The 21587-nt window shown below is 34.5% G+C and overlaps 1 protein-coding gene across 2 annotated transcripts in view; it reads left to right on the top strand.

The window, feature by feature from the left end:
- ARHGAP5 (Rho GTPase activating protein 5) overlaps positions 1-21587 on the top strand; it is a 76765-nt gene that overhangs the window by 1833 nt on the left and 53345 nt on the right. For both annotated transcript variants that reach the window (XM_090270152.1, XM_090270151.1), the window contains exon 2: positions 11054-14940. In XM_090270152.1, coding sequence (XP_090126278.1) covers positions 11221-14940 — 3720 coding nt within the window. In that variant the 5' untranslated portion in view covers positions 11054-11220. The remainder of the gene's footprint in view (positions 1-11053; positions 14941-21587) is intronic.

Raw genomic sequence — 21587 nt, 5'->3', positions numbered from 1 at the left:
ATGTGTGACTAAACATACGTGATTGAAAAGCTGGTTATGCCTATGTTTGTAATTTCCAAGAAATTACACTATTGATTTGATTGACTTAAAGCAGAAATTAGAATGACACAGGTGACACTCGATAACAGTTGATTTGGTGTTCATGTGAAAACTACATAAGAGCATTGGGGAATGGGTAGGTTATACTTTGATATGAGAAAATTGTCACTGAATTCGGATATTTTTATCTGTTTTTTAAGCACTCCTCCCATTTAAAGTACTGTAGCAATTTAAAAAATGTATTGCAAAATTACTATCTTAATTCTGTCACATGGTACTTACCCTAAATGTTTTGGACACCCCCCCCCCCATTTTCTGTTTAAAAGGCAGATTTAGTACCCTAAATCTTTTGAAAAAAGTAAATTGTTTTGATCTTGCAAGTTAAGAGTTTTTAAGGAATAAAATACTGTGTTTCATTCCTTTTTTGGAATTTAAGTCTGGTCTAACTTAAAATAACAGTTTTGTAACTCACTTTTTCAAATTGAGGAAAAAGTTATGTCTCATGAAGACTATACTGAACTTTTTCAACATTAGCAGGACTTACAGTGAAGTGTAAGCCTTTAGTATTTACTTTTTAAATATGAAATGGCATGATAGACAGTTTTTTGGTTGCTATAGAAGTTTTAATTATCATGATTTCAATTTTCGTAGATACTATTTTGAGCTCTATTTGGTCAGTAAGAGCCATGATTTTTTTCTTTATACATCTATAAGTTTTGCAGTTAATATAAATTGTCTGAAAGAGCACTGTGAAGTGTTCTGCTTCAGTAACGTCTATGTTCCTAAAAGATATTTGTGAAACACAAGTAAAGTATACCAGGGGAATTTAGTTTTTATAAGAACTGTGCAGAAACTTTGATAAAGTGATTCATCATTTGGTGATTTGAGTAATCAAACTCCTCTTTGTTTAAGTGAAGATTGTTGTAGATCATTTCATCAAGCCGGGAAAAGCCATATTAGAAATTAAGAAACATAGTTATAATGGTAAGAGTTTTAATTATAACTTTTAATTGTTTTCCTGACTGTTTGTTGGGCCCCTTACGGATTTTTCCTGGGTGTCGTAAGACTTTCTCTCTAACAGCCCACCCTTTCAAACAAGGGCAGCTTCTATTTTTGTCTGTTAAATGTATTATACTTAATTATAGAATTCCTTTGAAAAAAGAAATAACCTGCATTAAAAAATTTTGAAAGCCTCGGATTTGTTGTACATTAATTCATATTACCTTATTTAGCACTTACTATGTGCCTGTCCTTGATAAATGAGAGATGGTGTAGCTCAGGGTTTAGCTGAAGAGGTAGTTAACTATAGTTATAGGAGTAAATAGTTAGAACTACTAAGAGATGCAGAAAAGAGAACAGCTATTTCTCTCAAGGCCTCTTTAGGAATTCTGTAACAGAAGAAGAAAATTTTGAATTTGGATGTTTTAACTGCAGAAGTTTGAATGTAAGAGAGACAATAAACAAGGTTGATCTTTGATTGTATTTTGGAGGTTGACTGTCCGAAGTATCTGCAGTCAAATAAAATAGGTGGTTAATGTTTGGTCATGTCTGTGTTCTGCTCCTTAGAATTAAAACTATTACTTAAGAAAAAGTTATGCATAACTCCTATTCATATGAAGAATTAATGATAAAAAGTTAATTTTAATTTTTCTAGCTTCCTATTAGATTTAGTCTATTTTATTATCCCTGATCAATATTTTATTAAGAAGCTGGGCACTATGAGTGATACAAAGGAAATATAAACTATTGCTCCCTTAGAAGAGCTTATAGCTTTGTTAGGGAGTCTGACAATTTAGGAATTGTTAAATACCAGTTCAAGGTAGAGCAGAATCATATACAAGGCAGTACATACTGATTTAAGAATCAGTGCTAAGGAATTTAGGTAAGGAGAAAATATAAGGTAAAAATGTAATAGCATCAGTTTGTACTGTATGAGCCAAATTGAGAGATTCGGAGAAAAGTATTAGAAGGAATAATGGAGAAATAAATAATGTTTGCATTACTGTCTGTCTTCTTTGCTGTGTTTGACATTGTTAAACAGCCTTGGAAAAACCACCTTGGCTGCTTCTGATAACAGTATAGCTCTTTTTCTTCCTGTCGATCCAAAATGGTATGTTTTTTTCTACCTTTAGCTTTTCAGAGCCAAGATAATATCTATCTATATTGGCTGACCATAGAACTACTGGAAATTAATATTCCTGTGATCCGGGGAGTTGAAAGATCCAGATTTCTATTCTTTTTTTACTACATATAACTCTTTGGATATTTTTGTATGTTTGTTTTTGGATTAAATCAGATGGTTTCTAAATCACATCGTTTCTTCAATGATTTTCTAAAATTTAAGATCTTTATTTGTGTTACTAATCTTGACCTTGCCTCATTTCATTTCTGTATTTTCATTTGTCTTCAGAAATTGTTACCTGAAACTCAAGTGATACCACCATTTATTGCTAAAACTGATGAGTTTTTCATAAAGAAATATTGACTTATTTGTCTTTATTTCCTGTATCTAGCACCCAGTCACCAATCTCTCTTTGTCTTGGTTTGCTCTTTTCAGGTCTGTGATAGTTTAGGTACTTTAAAACCTCCAGTATCTGTCCACCTCTTGAGCCCTGTGCCCCACCAAATATAATTTTGTGTTCCACTTCTAGTCTATAAGGTTGTCTTATTGCTTATTACAAGGTCTAATTCATTTTGCCCTTGAAGACCCTTTATAGTCATATTTTATATCTTCAGAAATAAATAAGAAATGTCTCTGCTTTCCAACATGGCAACTGTCTCTACCAGTCTACCCTAATCACACACCTGGAATGACTTCTGTTTTAAACCCAAATCCAATTTATTTTTCAAAGTTTACTCAGATACTTTCTCCTCACTGAAACTTGAAGGTTTGCAGATTATGGCCTCTGGGCCAAATCCACCCTTCTGCCTGATTTTCTTTAATGGCATTTTACATTTTGAAATGGTTAAGGAAACAGTTAAAAGAATATTTTGTGATATGTTAAAATTATATGAAATTCAAGTTTCGGTATCCATAAACATAATCATGGTCATTCATTTACATTTTATATATGGCTTTTTTTGCACTATGACTAAGGAGTTGAATAGTTGTAACAGACATTGTATGGAAAGCAAAACCTAAACTGTGTACTGTCTGGTCTTTTACAAAAAGTTTTCAAAGCTCTGATCTGTTCTAGTAAGCGCTGATCTATCATTTATTTGAATTAGTGTTGTATTTACCATTTTCATTACCTTTGTAGCTGTGGTACTGTAAACCTTCTTAAAATTAGTGAGGAAAGTTCTTTTGAGCCTATTTTTAAGAATTCTGTACCTTTTTAGTCTATACGCCTTCCAAAGATTCTTATTTGACCTCTTAATGTCTCCATCATTAAGAAAATTGTTAAACCACCTCATGTAGTTTGTATAATGAAAATAATGGTTTCCCACCTCTATAGAATTGCAATATTGAATGTCATTCTCCGAAGTGAGGAGAAAGGACTCAGATCCTGGAAGGGAGGTGAGTGTATTCATAGCACTGGTTTAGTGAACTTCTCTATACATACCTTTGTACCCTCAAAACCTCTGACATGAAGCTGAGAAGATAGTGGCTAATCCCAGTAAATACTTAATGAGTTGTTTACGTAGGTTGATACAAATGAAATGACCTTTGGTTCACCACTGAATAAGGAAGTGGTCTAGGAAGAGTTTAGGATAACTTTCACACTGAGGCCTGCCTCAGTGACATGTTGAAGCAAGTGTTGATTAAATAATAAGGTAGGCAGTTAATCTGTTTCGGAGTGGTTTTAAGTCATTGGCTTTCAAATATTTTGTTAAATGAAGCTTTTTTTTTTAAATAGTAAATATTTAAAATATCAAAAGGTAAAAATGGGTAAAAGCAGAATTACCTTTACTGAGTAGGGCTTGAGCTTCCAGAGTACTGCCTACTTGGACCTTCCTGGAAATCCTTCCATTGAACCTTGAGGCTTACTACTGTTTATAAACCCATAATTTGTGTTAATGAGCAGACTATATTTCTTGGAAAAAAGCTGGACTTTTTATAAGAATATTCTAGACTTTATGGGCCCATAGCAGTATGTGATTTTTGTGAATTGTAACAAAAAAATATGACTTCAGGATTGCCTGGTGGTTTAGGATCTAAATCTGGAGATTGATTCATTTAATCACCAAATTTTGAGCACCTGATGTATGTCAGGCACTGTTCTGGGAATGTGATAAAAAAACAAAACAAACAAAATTTTCATCCTAACAGTTTAATCCTAAATCCTTCCAAGATTGCTTCCAGGTTATTTAGTTATTACATAAATTGGTGAAATTTTTAACAGGTTCTCTTTCTTATTTACTTGATTATAGTCTTGTCTAAAGACTTAATTCATAGGATTGATTACTTTTTTAGTGTTCCTTTCAACCTTAAGATTGTGTGCTTATTGGTCAAAGAAAATACTATGGAATATGATTGACTCTCCAGGTATTACATTGTTTAATTACTTAGCTATCTTATATATGTTAAAATGGCTTTTTCATTTCCTCTTCTAATTTTTCACAGCATTGGTGAATTTGTCAATGAAACAACATTAAGAAAAGTAACAGTATATCAATATTACACCATATTCATCTTTTAGTAGAGTTGACATTTTTCCGTCGTCGTCGGCAGCCGTCCGTCTCGAGAGACGATGGTGTAGCTTCTTAAGAGTCTATCTGCACCGCCGAGAATGGTTGTGCAGTCCGACTCGGGAGTGACACGGTATCTGTCTCCTCCCGTGTTGAATCGACATCTTGCGATGACGCTGGAGTGTCCTCTCCAGTGAAGCTGAAGCTACAGAGCCTGGGCAGGGTGATATGGAGGGTCTGCTGTTGCCCATGCAGCAGACCAGAGTTGACATTTTTATTCTTAAAATATTCTGGATAAATTTACCTAAGATTGTGGGATATATGATAATCTTTGGGCTTGGGTCTTCTCTCTCGAATATCTGCTTATACCTCATTCATTTCACTTAAAGAAGATGGAGCACATAATTATAAAACTTCTTTCTGTGTAATTAGGTCTTGAAAATATAATTTCCTATAATAAACATTTGTGGTTTTTAAAATGTTTGTGTCAGAAAATAAAAATTAGATGATTGTTCTGGCTGAATGCATTGTTATGGATCATAGCTTCATTCTAATGGCTTAATTTTTGACTAAATTTTTGGTACCTTAAAATTTGTATATATAAATAGTTTTAGAAAACCCTTTAGATTAATAAATTACAGCACTTATTTAGTAAACATAACATACTTCACTTTTTGGTTTGCCATGGAATTAAGAACATTTTGACTTCACTGTACAGTAGTAGTCCCTCTATATCACGGTTCACTTATCGCGGCCTCACTGTATCGCAGGATTTAAAAAAATATTATATTTAATTAGTTATCGCAGATTTTTCGCTATATCACGGGATTTTGCGGTCTGTATATGTATGTTGTTAAAGTCACGTAGGTTTAAGAGTGTAGAATATGTTTAGGAACTTAAGTAGTGTTTATAAAAGTGGAAAAGGTTAATAAGGGAGTGGGAACGGTTAATAAGGGACTGGGAACAGTTTATAAGCGTGTGGGAAGGGTTTATAAAGCCTTAAAATATATATAAATACTAAAATAAATGTAAGGTTCCTACTTCGCAGATTTTCACCTATCGCAGGGGTGTCTAGAACATAATACCCGCGATAAGTGAGGGAATACTGTATATTAGGATTCATGCATGCATTGAGTAGTTGCTCTGTGGAAAGACACTGTTCTAGGCTCTTGGGATGTGTTGATGAAATAAAGATATGCGTCTTTGTGAATTATTAAACCTGAAGTGGGGTGGGAATAGGCATAGAGTTAATGACAACTAATTAAGTATATAGTAAGTTAGAAGAAAAGGAGTTAAGCAAGGGGAATTTTGGTGGGGGGGCAAAGGCAGGAACATGCTTAATTGTGACTGGAGCAGAACGAGTGTGGCAAACAGTAGGTCAGAGAGAAACAGAGTTGAAGAAGGCAGATCTTTCAGTAAGCCATTGAAAGGACTTGTTTTTTACTTTGAGGAGCCACTGGAGAGTTTTGAGCAGAAGAATGGGAGGCTCTAACTTATGTTTTAAAAGGAACATTCTGGCTGTTTTGATATGAATAAACTGGGGAAGGGAAGCAGGAGGGGAAGTTGGGAAATTTCTAGGGCCAGAGACGATGGTCAGAGTTAAAGCAGTAAAGATAGTGAAAAGTGATAGATTATGGATATATTTTGAAGAGAGAGCCAATAGGAATTTCCTGACACTATAATAACTTCAAAAGTTAAAATATTTCTAAAATTATACCTTTTATTAATATGTAAGTTTTATGGAAAGGTACAAACAGTATTTTAGTTTAAGTCCAAAATTACTAAGAATATTTTCTTCAGTTTACAAGATTCCTTATAAAACTTAAAAAAAATTTGTTTTGCGGAAAACCACTTGATGTTATTAAAACTACATTAAAAGGAGCATCTTATTTGAACAGCTAAGTAGAAATATCTTAGAAAACTTAGTTTTAGAGATAGCTTCATTTCAGTAGACAATTCTAGGACAGTTCCACTCACATTATTCTTTGTCATTGATTTCTGTAAAGGTAATCTAAACATTTCCTTGACATAAGATTATCTAAAGACAAAATGAGAAACTGCAGTGTAAGCTATTAAAAGCTTCATAATAAAAGTGTTCTAATGCTTAAAGTTTGATCATCAAAAGACTTTCTTAATTCTCACTGAGCAGGTGATTGCTCTTGTCTTGGTTTACTCATGAGTAAAAATAAGCTTGATGCTAGAAGTTAGAAAATAAGTTATATTAAAGTTACATCAAAAGTAGAAAAGATATGTATGATCAACATAAATATTACCATTAAACGTATATGAAAGGAATTTTCAAAATGAACATCCCGCATGTAGACATTGGCCATTAGTTTATTACTGGTGAGCCCAAAAAACCAATGGGTTCTTTCTCAGCACAGAAGAAAAACTACCTTAGTTGGTCAGTAGAGGGCAATTTTGACTTGGATGTTGAGGGTCAGCAAATTCATGTATTTATAAACTATCTACGTGTCTGAAATTAAATTACCTTTTAACCTATTACAGCCAACCTCATCAAAGCTGTCTTTTTGTCCATAAGGTGGTAGTATCATACTCACCTAAACAGATGGCAAAATATTTTGAGGGCAGGGTGATGGCAATTTTTTTCTAGTCTAGGGTTTCTAAAACTTTTAAAATCTGAAAACCTCTTTTTTAAACTAAAGTTTCTGAGTTAAGTAAACCCGTAAATCAGATAGAGAAAGCACTGCTCTTCTGAGGGAGTTGAAAGGAGAGAACAACACTACTTGCCCAGTATTATTCTTTCCTATCCCTAGGTGAAAGAATTTTTCCACAGTTTGAAGGTCACTGTAGGGTGATACATGACATAAGCTCTGGGAGCTGACCTCAAAATGCCAGCAGGTAGTCTACCTGTGAGAGTATTGTTAGAAAGGACATGGATGTTTCTTACAGTATCTAACCAGTAGTTTATTGTGAATTTGCTGCGAAACCCATAAATGTCATGCAACTCTAACTTATTTTTTATTTAAACTTTAATATGCACGATTCAGAGATGGCTGCTATCAAATCAATTGCCATCTGTTGAAGCCTTAGTATTAAAATTAGTCCTCAATATAGTATAGTTTTATTTCTCTCTTAAATAAAAAGCCTTCCAGTTTCAGTGACCAATGAAAGGGTGATTACTTCATACCTCCATCTTTGTTTGATTTTAATGCCCTTTTCTTTGTGAAACCTTTAAATTACGTTTTCTGATAGTGTTTTGTTTCTTCTCTTACAATCTGTAACTTAAGATAGAAAGATATCTCTGTTTTTGAGGTGTATGTTTTACGAGAGCAGAAATGAGTTGTAATGTTTGGATAAGCATATATAAGAAATATTAATAAAAATATGATGGGCAAGGATTGATTTATAGTTGAAAAATATCTGTAATACTCAGGTTCCTATGACATTGTCTTGTTATTTCGCTATTAACAACTTTGTGTCTTAAACTGTAGAGGGCAAGGGACAGGCTTTGAATTACTCTTAATTTTCAGAATAGATACTTGTTTAATAAAGGGCTATATGTAGTTCTAGTGTTTGTATTATTTAATATAAAAATTCCCTAATCACTAGATGTTTTCATTTTTTTAAAATATTTTATTTATTTATTTTTAGAGAGACGGAAGGGAGGGAGAAAGACAGGAAGAGAAACATCCATGTGTGAGAGATATAGCGCCTGGTTGCCTCTGGCATGCCCCCAACCGGGGACCTGGTCTGCAACCTAGGCATGTGCCCTGACTCTGGGAATCAAACCGTTGACCATTTGATTTGCAGGCTGGCGCTCAGTCCACTGAGCCACACTAGCCAGGGCAATAAGTTTTCTTTTGATGTATATTTTAAAGTGTATTGTATGCAGTTTTTTGTTTTTCTAGTAAGAAGGAAAGGTAGACTTCATATTCTGTTGTTTTCAGTTTTTTCCTAACTAATTTCCTTTTTTTATCGCTGTGTAACTTTGTCATCCAGTTAATTCACTATGCTTTCTTTTTGGTAAATATCCATAAATAAAGTAGTCCAATTGTTCTTTTATGCAGTTTAGGTAAAAAATGTTCAACTTGGTGCCACGTGCAAATACTCAGTTTGACCAGATTAAGATTTTTTTAAAAATTACTAAAAAATTGTTAGAGATTAGATGAGACTGTCCCAGTTTTTTTTTTTTTTTTAAATCTTCACCCAAGGATATGTTTATTGATTTTAGAGAGAGAGGAAATGGGGAGTGGGGAGAGAGAAAGATTGATTGGTTGCCTCCCATTTGCACCTGCAACCTAGGTAGGTGCCCTGACCAAGGTTCAAACCCGTAATCTTTTGGTTTACAGGACAAAGCTCCAATCGGCTGTGCTACCCAACTAGAGCCGTCCTGATTTCTTTTACTTATAGTTATTGTGTAATCTGTCATATAAATATTTCTAAGTCACAAGTCTGATCACGTATTTTTTTACAAATCTTCAACAGGTTCCCAGGTTCTAAGAGTCAAATTAAGAAACCAAACTACTATTCATTAAACATCATTTGTTTGCTAGACATCTAACATTTGAAAAATTTAGTTCTTAAAATGAGGCAATATAGCCTCATTTTGTAGATGGAGGAACCATGTCTCAGGAGGTTTAGATTTTTACAGTTGCCATAAACTAGGATATAATAGTCCTACTTGTAATCAGTTCTATTTACTCATAGTGTTCTACTTCTTTTGTTGCCCCTTCAACATAGTAACATTTTATTTATTACAAAGGTGAACCTAATAAACATTTTGTTTGAATATCACATGGCTGATATTAATATTTAGTTGAGGCTAATAGAATAAACTTCTGAATACAAGAATAAGGCTGAAATTTTTAAATATTTTACATGAAATGATTGTCAAAAATTTAAATTATAAGAACAGTTTCTCTTTATCATTAGTTGTTAGTATAGCAGATATGCAATATAATCTGAATAGATGTTTACTTTAAATTGAGGTCAGTGGAGAAACCAGGTATTGGGGGACAGGAGGTAGTTCTTTCCTTACCTTTATTTTTTTCTTCATGTTCTTTATATTCTTTATCTGGATTAAAGATAACTTTCACATGTGTTGGTATATATAACTGGATATTTTTCCTATCTTGTAAAATTTTGATGTGGTGGAAATGATGCATTGCTTTTAATTCAATATCAAAAGAATGTGAAGAATTTCCAAATAAAATCTGTAAGAGGCAGATTCATTGTTTCCACATAAATAACCTAGATTACATGGAATTCTTAAAAGTTACTTAATGTTGCTGCTATGTAAAATACTTCTAAAAGATTGTCTCAAATCTATATTCTTAAAATTCTTTAGCTTGGTGCTACTCAAATGTGGTTCATGAGCTCTTTGTAGCTACTCTGAGATGAAATAAATGCAGAAATTAAGAACATTTAGAAAAAATTTGACAGTAATTTTATGTCTCTTGAATCTAATAAGAAATTGGGGCTTAGATTTTTAAAAAATGTTATTTATGCTCTGGCGGATGGCTCAGTTGCTTGGAGCACCATCCTATACACCTAAAGGTTGTGTGTTTGATTCGCAGTCAAGGCATGTGCCTAGGTTGTGGGTTCGATCCCCAGTTGGAACGTGTATGGGAGGCAACCGATTGATGTTTCTCTCTCACATTGATGTTTTTCTCTCTCTGAAATCAATAAGTATATCCTCAGGTGAGGATTTTTTTTTAATGTTATATTACAAAAGTGGGCTTGTAGATATTAAGTAAAAGTTGATCCCTTAGATAGTTTGAGAAGCATTGATTTAGTTAAATACTATCATTATTTGCACTAACTGTACATTTATTTCTATTTCCACTTGTAAGTATTTGAATATCTTAATTATCTTCAGGCATAATATTTGATAGATTTCACAGGAGTATGTTGAAATTTCTTGAAAATTTTTAAAATTCTAAAATCTTGCTAATAAATTCATATGAAATTTCATTTTAGGGAACAAGTTTTGAAAAAACAGGTTAGAAAGCAGGTTGATTAAAGCCTGTGAGGGAGTTGTTAAAGCAACTAATACATTTTAGTTATCACCAAACATAGCTTCCAGTCATAGAAGGCAGGAAAATTGAGAGAAGGGGAAAGGGCTAGTTGTTTCCTTAAAATTTATAGGAAAGAGTAGAGGCAGAATGGACATTTGGTTAATAGGGTTTATTTTAAAGATTGTGAGATATTAAATTTTGTATTAGTTATTTTAATTGTTAGAATTGCCTTAAATTTTGAGGCCATTTTCCGTTTATATCAATAAACCACAGATTTTTATAATGATTTCTTAAAATACATCTAATGTTAACTTGCATGGTGCTTTGTTATAAACATCTTTAATATGTATATAATTTAATGTGTAATTTATTATTAAGATTTGTCCTTTTTCTCTTCTTTCTAGGAAGATGATCCATATGATTTTGAAGACCTTTGCATAAAAATGAGGGAAATACAAAGAACTGAATATAGTTCTGAAATTCAAGATCTGTATATTTGAAATGATTTTATTTTCAGAATGAGAAGTATATCTGGTTACTTTTATGAAAGTAGAGACATGAGAAGAAGGTAATGATGGCAAAAAACAAAGAGCCTCGCCCCCCATCCTATACTATCAGTGTAGTTGGACTCTCTGGGACTGAAAAAGACAAGGGCAACTGTGGAGTTGGAAAATCTTGTTTGTGCAATAGATTTGTACGCTCCAAAGCAGATGAATATTATCCAGAGCATACTTCTGTACTCAGCACCATTGACTTTGGAGGACGAGTAGTAAACAATGATCACTTTTTGTACTGGGGTGACATAATACTAAATGGTGAAGATGGAGTAGAATGCAAAATTCATGTCATTGAACAAACAGAGTTTATTGATGACCAGACTTTCTTGCCTCATCGGAGCACAAATTTGCAACCGTATATAAAACGTGCAGCTGCCTCTAAATTGCAGTCAGCAGAAAAACTAATGTATATTTGCACTGATCAACTAGGCTTGGAACAAGACTTTGAACAGAAGCAGATGCCTGAAGGGAAGCTCAATGTAGATGGGTTTTTATTGTGCATTGACGTAAGCCAGGGATGCAATAGGAAGTTTGATGATCAACTTAAATTTGTGAATAACCTTTTTGTGCAACTCTCAAAATCAAAAAAACCTGTAATAATAGCAGCAACTAAATGTGATGAATGTGTGGATCACTATCTTAGAGAAGTTCAGGCATTTGCTTCAAACAAAAAGAACCTCCTTGTAGTGGAAACATCAGCACGATTGAATGTCAACATTGAAACATGTTTCACTGCACTGGTACAAATGTTGGATAAAACTCGTGGCAAACCTAAAATTATTCCCTATCTGGATGCTTTTAAAACACAGAGACAACTTGTTGTCACTGCAACAGATAAGTTTGAAAAACTTGTGCAGACTGTGAGAGATTATCATGCAACTTGGAAAACTGTTAGTAACAAATTAAAAAATCATCCTGATTATGAAGAATACATCAATTTAGAGGGAACAAAAAAGGCCAGAAATACGTTCTCAAAACATATAGAACAACTTAAACAGGAACATATAAGAAAAAGGAGAGAAGAATATATAAATACCTTACCAAGAGCTTTTAACACACTTTTGCCAAATCTAGAAGAGATTGAACATTTGAATTGGTCAGAAGCTTTGAAGTTAATGGAGAAGAGAGCAGATTTTCAGTTATGTTTTGTGGTGCTAGAAAAAACACCTTGGGATGAAACTGACCACATAGACAAAATTAATGATAGGCGAATCCCATTTGACCTCCTAAGCACTTTAGAAGCTGAAAAAGTCTATCAGAACCATGTACAACATCTGATATCAGAGAAGAGGAGGGTAGAAATGAAGGAAAAATTCAAAAAGACTTTGGAAAAAATTCAGTTCATTTCACCTGGGCAGCCATGGGAGGAAGTTATGTGCTTTGTTATGGAGGATGAAGCCTTCAAGTATATTACAGAGGCTGATAGCAAAGAAGTGTATAGCAGGCATCAGCGAGAAATAGTTGAAAAAGCCAAAGAAGAGTTTCAAGAAATGCTTTTTGAGCATTCTGAACTTTTTTATGATTTAGATCTTAATGCAACACCTAGTTCAGATAAAATGAGTGAAATTCATACAGTTTTGAGTGAAGAACCTAGATATAAAGCTTTACAGAAACTTGCACCTGATAGGGAGTCTCTTCTACTTAAGCATATAGGGTTTGTTTATCATCCCACTAAAGAAACATGTCTTAGTGGCCAAAATTGTACGGACATTAAAGTAGAGCAGTTACTTGCCAGTAGTCTTTCACAGTTGGATCACAGCCGCTTACGGTTGTATCATGATAGTACCAGTATAGATAAAGTTAACCTTTTCATTTTAGGGAAGGATGGCCTTGCCCAAGAACTAGCAAATGAGATAAGGACACAATCCACGGATGACGAGTATGCCTTAGATGGGAAAATTTATGAACTTGATCTTCGACCAGTTGATGCCAAGTCGCCTTACTTTTTAAGTCAGTTATGGACTGTCGCCTTTAAACCACATGGGTGCTTCTGTGTTTTTAATTCCATTGAGTCACTGAATTTTATTGGGGAATTTATTGGAAAAGTAAGAACTGAAGCCTCTCAGATCAGAAAAGATAAATACATGGCTAATCTTCCATTTACATTAATTCTGGCTAATCAGAGAGATTCTATTAGTAAGAATCTACCAATTCTCAGGCACCAAGGGCAGCAGTTGGCAAACAAGTTACAATGTCCTTTTGTAGATGTACCTGCCGGTACATATCCTCGTAAGTTTAATGAAACCCAAATAAAGCAAGCTTTAAGAGGAGTATTAGAATCAGTTAAACATAATTTAGATGTGGTAAGCCCAGTTCCCACCAGTAAGGATGTATCAGAAGCTGACTTGAGAATTGTCATGTGCGCCATGTGTGGTGATCCATTTAGTGTGGATCTTATTCTTTCACCCTTCCTTGATTCTCATTCTTGCAGTGCTGCTCAAGCTGGGCAGAATAATTCCCTAATGCTTGATAAAATCATTGGTGAAAAAAGGAGGCGAATACAGATCACGATATTATCGTATCATTCCTCAATTGGAGTAAGGAAAGATGAACTTGTTCATGGATATATATTAGTTTATTCTGCCAAACGAAAAGCATCAATGGGAATGCTTCGAGCATTTCTCTCCGAAGTTCAGGACACCATACCTGTACAACTGGTGGCAGTTACTGACAGCCAAGCAGATTTTTTTGAAAATGAGGCCATTAAGGAGTTAATGACTGAAGGAGAACACATTGCCACTGAGATCACTGCTAAATTTACAGCATTGTATTCTTTATCTCAGTATCATCGGCAAACTGAGGTCTTTACACTGTTTTTCAGTGATGTTCTAGAGAAAAAAAATATGATAGAAAATTCCTATTTATCTGATAATACAAGGGAATCAACCCATCAAAGTGAGGATGTTTTTCTACCATCTCCCAGAGACTGTTTTCCTTATAACAACTATCCTGATTCAGATGATGATACAGAAGCACCACCTCCTTATAGTCCAATTGGCGATGATGTACAGTTGCTTCCAACGCCGAGTGACCGTTCCAGATACAGGTTAGATTTTGAAGGAAATGAATATCCTATTCATAGCACCCCTAACTGTCATGACCATGAACGCAACCATAAAGTGCCTCCACCTATTAAACCTAAACCAGTTGTATCTAAGACAAATGTGAAGAAACTGGATCCAAACCTTTTAAAAACAATTGAAGCTGGTATTGGTAAAAATCCAAGAAAACAGACTTCCCGGGTGCCTTTGGCACATCCTGAAGATATGGATCCTTCAGATAACTATGCGGAACCCATTGACACAATTTTCAAACAGAAGGGCTGTTCTGATGAGATATATGTTGTCCCAGATGATAGTCAGACTCGCATTATTAAAATTCGAAACTCATTTGTAAATAACACCCAAGGAGAAGAAGAAAATGGATTTTCTGATAGAACCTCAAAAGGTCATGGGGAGCGGAGGCCTTCAAAATACAAATATAAATCTAAAACCCTGTTTAGTAAAGCCAAGTCATACTATCGAAGAACACATTCAGATGCAAGTGATGATGAGGCTTTCACTACTTCTAAAACAAAAAGGAAAGGAAGACATCGTGGAAGTGAAGAAGATCCACTTCTTTCTCCTGTTGAAACTTGGAAAGGTGGTATTGATAATCCTGCAATTACTTCTGACCAGGAATTGGATGATAAGAAAATGAAGAAGAAAATCCATAAAGTAAAAGAAGATAAAAAGGTAAGTTTAATTTATGGCCAGTAATGTTCATAAAGATGTTTGTTTTTACCTTAAAAAAATTTTTTTTAAGTTAATGGATTTTTACATCAGTGAGAACTTAAAACTGCCTTATGTCATTCAGTAAATAAAATTATCAGCTCTTTAAAACTTTCCGAATGTTTTGTGAAGGGAAATTATTTTTTGTTACTGGTTGTATTGAATTTTTATTTGGGGTAGTTTTATTTCATATTTTTCAGTATGAAAATTCTGGGCAAATATATTCTCTATAGAAACCCAAATGTACAGTTACTTTGTTCTTTTTTATTGTTTTGTAGGCATGCCGTTTGTCTGTTTGTCCCTGCTGACCTATCAGTTTTGCAGTATTAATTTCATATACCTGTCTCACTCAAGCATATTTACAGTACAATAAAACTAATAATTTGTAGACTTAGAAATTAATTAATTTTCCAGAAAGCTTTTTTAGATAGTGGTAATACTGTCTATAGACTTACAGAAGTTTGAATTGTAGAATGCTCTCCAAATAGCAAGTTTTTGTCTATTTTAAATAGTTACTAATTTATCTGATGGCATTAAGCATTAGAAACCTAAGTATGTATGCTGTTAAAGTTGTATTTAATAGTTTTTATTTTTATTAGGTCTTTTTCACAGTGGTCCTTAAGCACCTTCACTTACAATGCTAATGTATTTGACACTGGAGTGTACATAAATTTTTTTTTACTCTAACTACAAATGATTTTTATTTTTTAATTGTTAGTCTATTACAGCTGTCCCAATTATCCCCCTTTAACTTTTATTCAAGGTTATTACAGTTTTCGGATGGCATTCAGTAGACTTTTATTCTGTGTACAGTATTGCTAATTTATTCTTCTGATAAGATCATAGTCTTAATAGTTACTATAGCTGACTGCTGTTTATTAAGCCCAATTGAAGATACAGATATTTTGAGTGAGTTTTTCTGCATATAGTAATTGCTGCCTTATAGTTAAGTAGATTTCATTTTATTTTCTAAGTTTGAATTGCAGTATTTCCTTATTTTATCATTGTTCTTTAGATTAGGCATTTAAAGTGTTGAAATAAGTCTCATCTAGATCTACAGCACAAATTCTGAACTCAAGCCACATTGCTTACTAAATATTTCTGGCATCTTTTCACAGTCACCCTTTCATCACTGCCAAAAGACTTCGATATTTTTCTTTTAATTTGCTTATGTTATTAAAACTACATAATGTTTATTAACAAAAACAAAGCACCCACAGTCTTTCCATTTTAAATTTCTTTTGTGTTATTTTTCCATTTTTGATCACAAGTCTGCTTAATGGTTTTGCTAACTTTTTATTTTGTTATATAATTTCAGCTTAGCAAAAGCTTGCAGGAAGAATAAAAGGAGCTCCTGTGTACCTTTTACTGAGATTTGAGAACTGTTTACGTTTTGTCCTACTTTCTTGAGCTGTGTGTACGAGTGTGGGGAGCGGGTGTTGTTTATTTCTGAGCCCTTAAATATCAAGTTGGAGATATTAAACTTTTTATTTTTTTCGTTAACTACTTTATTGTGTATTTCCTAAGAGCAAAAACATTTTCTTTACTAGCAACTGTACAGATACCAAAATCAGGGAATTTTAACAGTGATACAGTGCTGTAGTAGTCCCCCTTGTCTGCAGGGGATACATTCCCAGACTCCCAGTGGATGCCTGAAATTGTAGGTAGTACCAAATCCTGTATATACCGTGGTTTTTCCTATACATACCTGTGATAAATTTTAATTTATAAATTAGCACAATAAGACATTAACAACAATAAAAATAAAATAGAACAATTATATTGTAATAAAAGTTATGTGAATGTGGCGTTATTGAGTAAAATAAGGTACTTGAACATAAGTACTGTGATACCGGGACACTTGATCTCCTAACCTAGCTGCTGTAAGTGAGTAATGAGCTGGTAGCATACATAGTGGGGATCCGCTCGACAAAGGGATAATTCGTGTCCTGGGCAGATGAAGAGGAACAGTGAGAGGTTTTATTACACTAGTCAGCACCCGATTTAAGACTTATGAATGGTTTATTTCTGGAATTTTCCATTTAATATTTCTGGACCAAGATTGATGAAGGTAATTGAAACTGTATAAAGGGAAGCTGTGGATATCGGTATGGAGTGGCAACGACTATATTATTTACTCTCTAAGCTATGTTCAAAAAGATAAAAAGAACTTTTTGGAACATAGATTTTGAACATTTTGAATCCATGTTCCAATTATCTTCCAGTATACCTAATTTTTATTTAGTTGGAATCATAACATACATATATATTTTTCACTTAATTGTATTTTTTGCTCCTTAGTCTTTCAGATCACACTTTTAGTCATTACATAGTTTTCCATTTAGCCAACTGTATCAAACCTAGATGGTAAGGCTTCCAAGTTTTAAATTTTGCTGTCTTTTATTGCAGTGGCTACTTAATTTGCTTTAAAGTTTGTTCCTTTTGGATTATTTCTTTAGGATAAATATACAAAAGGCATGATTATTTCCATTGCTTGATATTTATTATTCCTTTAGCTCTTTCAGTGTTAATTTCTTAACTGAGCACTGTGAGGGGAAGAAATGTGCCAAATTTGTATTTATATTAAAAATTTTAGCACAGTTCCTGATTCCAGTTAATTAATGATAATGTTCCTTAAATTGAATCTGCACATCTGATTTGTCCTACCTAGTTACTGAACTATATTTTGATTCTAAAATTCATTTTTTTAACTTTTTAAAATCTCTTAAATCTGGTTGTTTCTAACAATTGATGGCATGTCATAATTTAAGTAACAGGTTTTCTTTTTTCTCTTTCTTTTTTTAGAGGTACATAAAACAATAATGGGTTTTCTTTGTTTTTGTTTTTTTAGAGGAACATAAAACTGGTGCAGTTTTCAGTCACTGGCATCTTATATTCCCTTTATTACAGTAATCTGTCTTTAATTTTTATTACTCCTAGCCATGTATACAAATGGGAATTAATATCAGACCTGGATTCTCTTTCTCCACACTTGCAAATTGTTCATACATTTGAATCAGTACTTTGTATAATATATCTCTTCATTTGGTATTAGTCAGTCTTTTCCTCACTTGTATTGAAGTGGTAAGTTGGCTATGAGTTGTACTTATAATGTGCCCTCTGTTGATTTTACTCAGAGTAGTCTTGGCTATCTTACTTTTAGAGCTGTCATAGAATGTCCTTGCACTTTTATATACTATTGTTTTAGTTTTTAGAGTCATGTGTTACGATAGTGGAACCCTAAGAAAATTGGAGAAATTATACTTTAGAAGCTTTTAGATATATAAGTAATTTAAAAAGTCTAATGTCACTTAAATGTTTGGTTTCCAAGCCTGTGGTCTTAAAAAGATAAATGTGGATTACAATGCAACTTCATAAATACAGTTTTGTGCCACAGTTATATTCAGGTCTTTGTATTAACGTATGCACAATGAAATGCCTTGATCTCTCTATGGGTAACAGTTACCTGTGGTATATATATATATATATATATATATATTTTAAGCATTACAGAAAGGCTGGAGCACTTTAGTGCAGCTTAGTGCACCTAAAAAAGTATTTTCTTAGTTTAAACTGAACTTGAGTAATTAAAATTGTCTTTCAGTTCAGTAAGTATTCACTAAAAACTTTCTTAAGTCTGTAAAAAAGCTGTAAGATGTGCATCCCTTAAAGAGCTTAAATGTTAGTTTGAGAGACAATACCCTGTGGTTGGGGCAGGGTTAGAAAGTGATAGTAGAGCAATTTAGCACATGGTCTAGAGCCAGATTTTTGGGATTTACTAGCTGTGTTAGTATGTAGCTTCTCTGTACCTCCATATAAGAAAATGGAGATACTGATACTTTTTAGAGCTGTGATGAGAAGTTCATATTGATTTAGAGCACCTGGCACATGATAAATTGATTAAGTAAAAAAATATGGAAGAAGCGAGACTTCCAGCCAAGATGGAGACCTCGACAGACATGCTGCGTCTCCCTCCACAACTAAGAAGGAATACAACTACCTCAAAACTCGAGAAAACCAGAAGTTCCAGAAAATCAAGCTGCATGGAAGTCCAACAAACAAAGATATAAAGAAGAAATACTCATCCAGACAGGTAGGAGGGGCGGAGCTGGGGTGGAGAGGACGCAGTGCGGAAAGCACAGTCACACATTTTAAAAAGTTGGGAGGGACACCTGGGGAGCGCTCCCAGCACCAGACCAGACCAGACCGCGCAGCTCATGGTCCCAGCACCGGGGAAAATAGAGCCTCATTGCTTCTGACTGTGCAAACCAGTGGGGGTTGGGGTGGAGGAAGAAACTGCCGGTGTCTCAGCAGAGTCTGCTTGTTTAAAGGGTTCCCATGGTCCTAGAAAGTCCTCAGACCCACGCACTCTGGGAACGATGGCCAGGGCAACAGCTAGAGAGGCGCCAGTCTCATACAAAGTAGGAGAAGTGCCTGGAAAGGGGGCGAGTGCTGAACAAGTGGCATTGTTCCCTCTCCGACCCCTCCCCCACAAACAGCACCACAACATGGTGAAATGGGTCACCCTCTACTGATGAATACCTAAGGCTCTGCCCCTTACAATGTAACAGGAGCGACAGCTCTACGTAAGACACAGAGGCAGAGAAACACAGGAGCCTGTCAAGATGAAGAGACAGAGAAGTATGGCCCAAAAGATGGAATGGATCAAGGTTCCAGTGGGAGAACTAAGCGATGAGGATATAGCCAACCTAACAGATGCAGAGTTTGAAACACTGGTGATAAAGGTGCTCACAGGCTTGACAGATACGCTTAAGTATGGCAAACACATAAGGGAAGAAGTGAAAGCTATGCTAAATGAAGGAAAATTCACACAAAACTAGTGGTGAAGGGAAGGAAACGGGTTCAAATCAATGATTTGGAACATAAGGAAATAAAAAACAGTCAACCAGTGCAGAATGAGGAAACAAGAATTGAAAAAAATGAGGAGAGGCTGGGGAACCTCTGGGACAACTTTAAATGTGCCAACATCCGAATCATGGGGATGCCAGAAGGAGAAGAGGAAGAGCAAGAAATTGAAAACTTATGTGAGAAAATAATGAAGGAAAACTCTCCAAGTTTGGCGAAGGAAATAGACATACAAGTTCAGGAGCCACAGAGATTCCAAACAAGCTAGACCCAAAGAGGACCACACCACGACACATCATGATTAAAATGCCAAAGGTTAAAGATAAAGAGAGAATCTTAAAAGCAGCAAGAGAAAAGTAGATTTTCCTACAAAGGGGTGCCTATAAGACTGTCAGCTGATTTCTCAAAAGAAACTTGCAGGCAAGAGGGACTGGCAAGCAGTATTCAATGTGATGAAAAGCAAGGACTTAACAACCAAGATTACTCTATCCAGCAAAGCTATCATTTAGAATGGAAGGGCAGATGAAGTGCTTCCCTGACAAGGTAAACTTAAAGGAGTTCATCATCTCCAAGCTGTTATTATATGAAATGTCAAAGGGACTTACTTAAGAAAAAGATCAAAATTATGAACATTAAAATGACAACAAACTCACAGCTGTCAACAACTGACTCTAAAAAATAAACACAAAATTCAACAAAGCAAACCAGAATAGGAACAGAACCATAGATATGGGGATCATTTGGAGGGTTATCAGCTAGGAGGGTGCAGGGAGAGAAATGGGGAAATGGTACAGGGATTAAGAAGCATAACTGGTTGGTACAAAATAGATATGGGGAAGTTAAGAATAATGTAGGAAAGGGTGAAGCCTAAGAACTTACATGCATGACCTGTGGACATGAACTAAGGGGGGTGGGATTGCTGAAGGGAAGGAGGGTACTTGGCAGAGGGAAACAAAGGGAGAAGAAATTGAGACTACTGTAATAACAATAAAATATTCTTTTTTAAAAAGTATGTATATTATATGGTGGTAGTTTTGTTCAACGGTAAGTGTTGAGGGAATACAGGATGAGAGATCACCGTAAAATGTATGGAGTTAGTTTCACAAAACTTCATGAGAAAGGTAAATCATTAGTTTTGAATATGTTGGTTTGCTTGTAAGAAGGAGAAAAGATATTTTAGATGGGGGAAATCATTTGTACAAAAGCATAAAATTGTGACTAAGCCAGGTGAGATGTGTTAGGAAACTGTACTAATTCAGGGTATTGTGAAATAGCATTGGACTTATAGGAGCCTGCTAAACTGAAGAGCTAGTTTAAATCCAAAAGCAGTTAGTTAAACAGGGCATGAGGAGTAAGGAAAGTTGGGTTGGACTTCAGGTTGCAAGTTGGGAAGAGCTTGGCATTGTCATCAGGTAATCTAAATAGGAGGCTGATGTACACATTCTGTTTTAAAGTAATAGGGGTACACAGTCTAAATGAGAAATCAACAAAGGTGATTGATTCTTTAGGAAGACTAGAAAAATATCTGGCAAGACTGATTAGAGAGAGAAGGCATAAATACTGAGAATGAAAAGGGGAACATAATTACAGATCAGATTTAAGAGAATATAGTATGCTATGAACAACTTTATGTCACAAATTTGAAAGTTTAAAAAAAGTAAATGTAGAAAAAAATGATTTATCCAGACAAGAAAGATTTGAATAATTCTGTAACTATTAAATAAATGGTGAAGCAGTAACTATAT

The sequence above is a fragment of the Furipterus horrens genome, unplaced genomic scaffold (assembly GCF_987537825.1).
Source record: "Furipterus horrens unplaced genomic scaffold, mFurHor1.1.pri manual_scaffold_3, whole genome shotgun sequence".
Taxonomy (NCBI): Eukaryota; Metazoa; Chordata; class Mammalia; order Chiroptera; family Furipteridae; genus Furipterus; species Furipterus horrens.
This window is presented reverse-complemented; position numbering and strand designations above follow the sequence as displayed.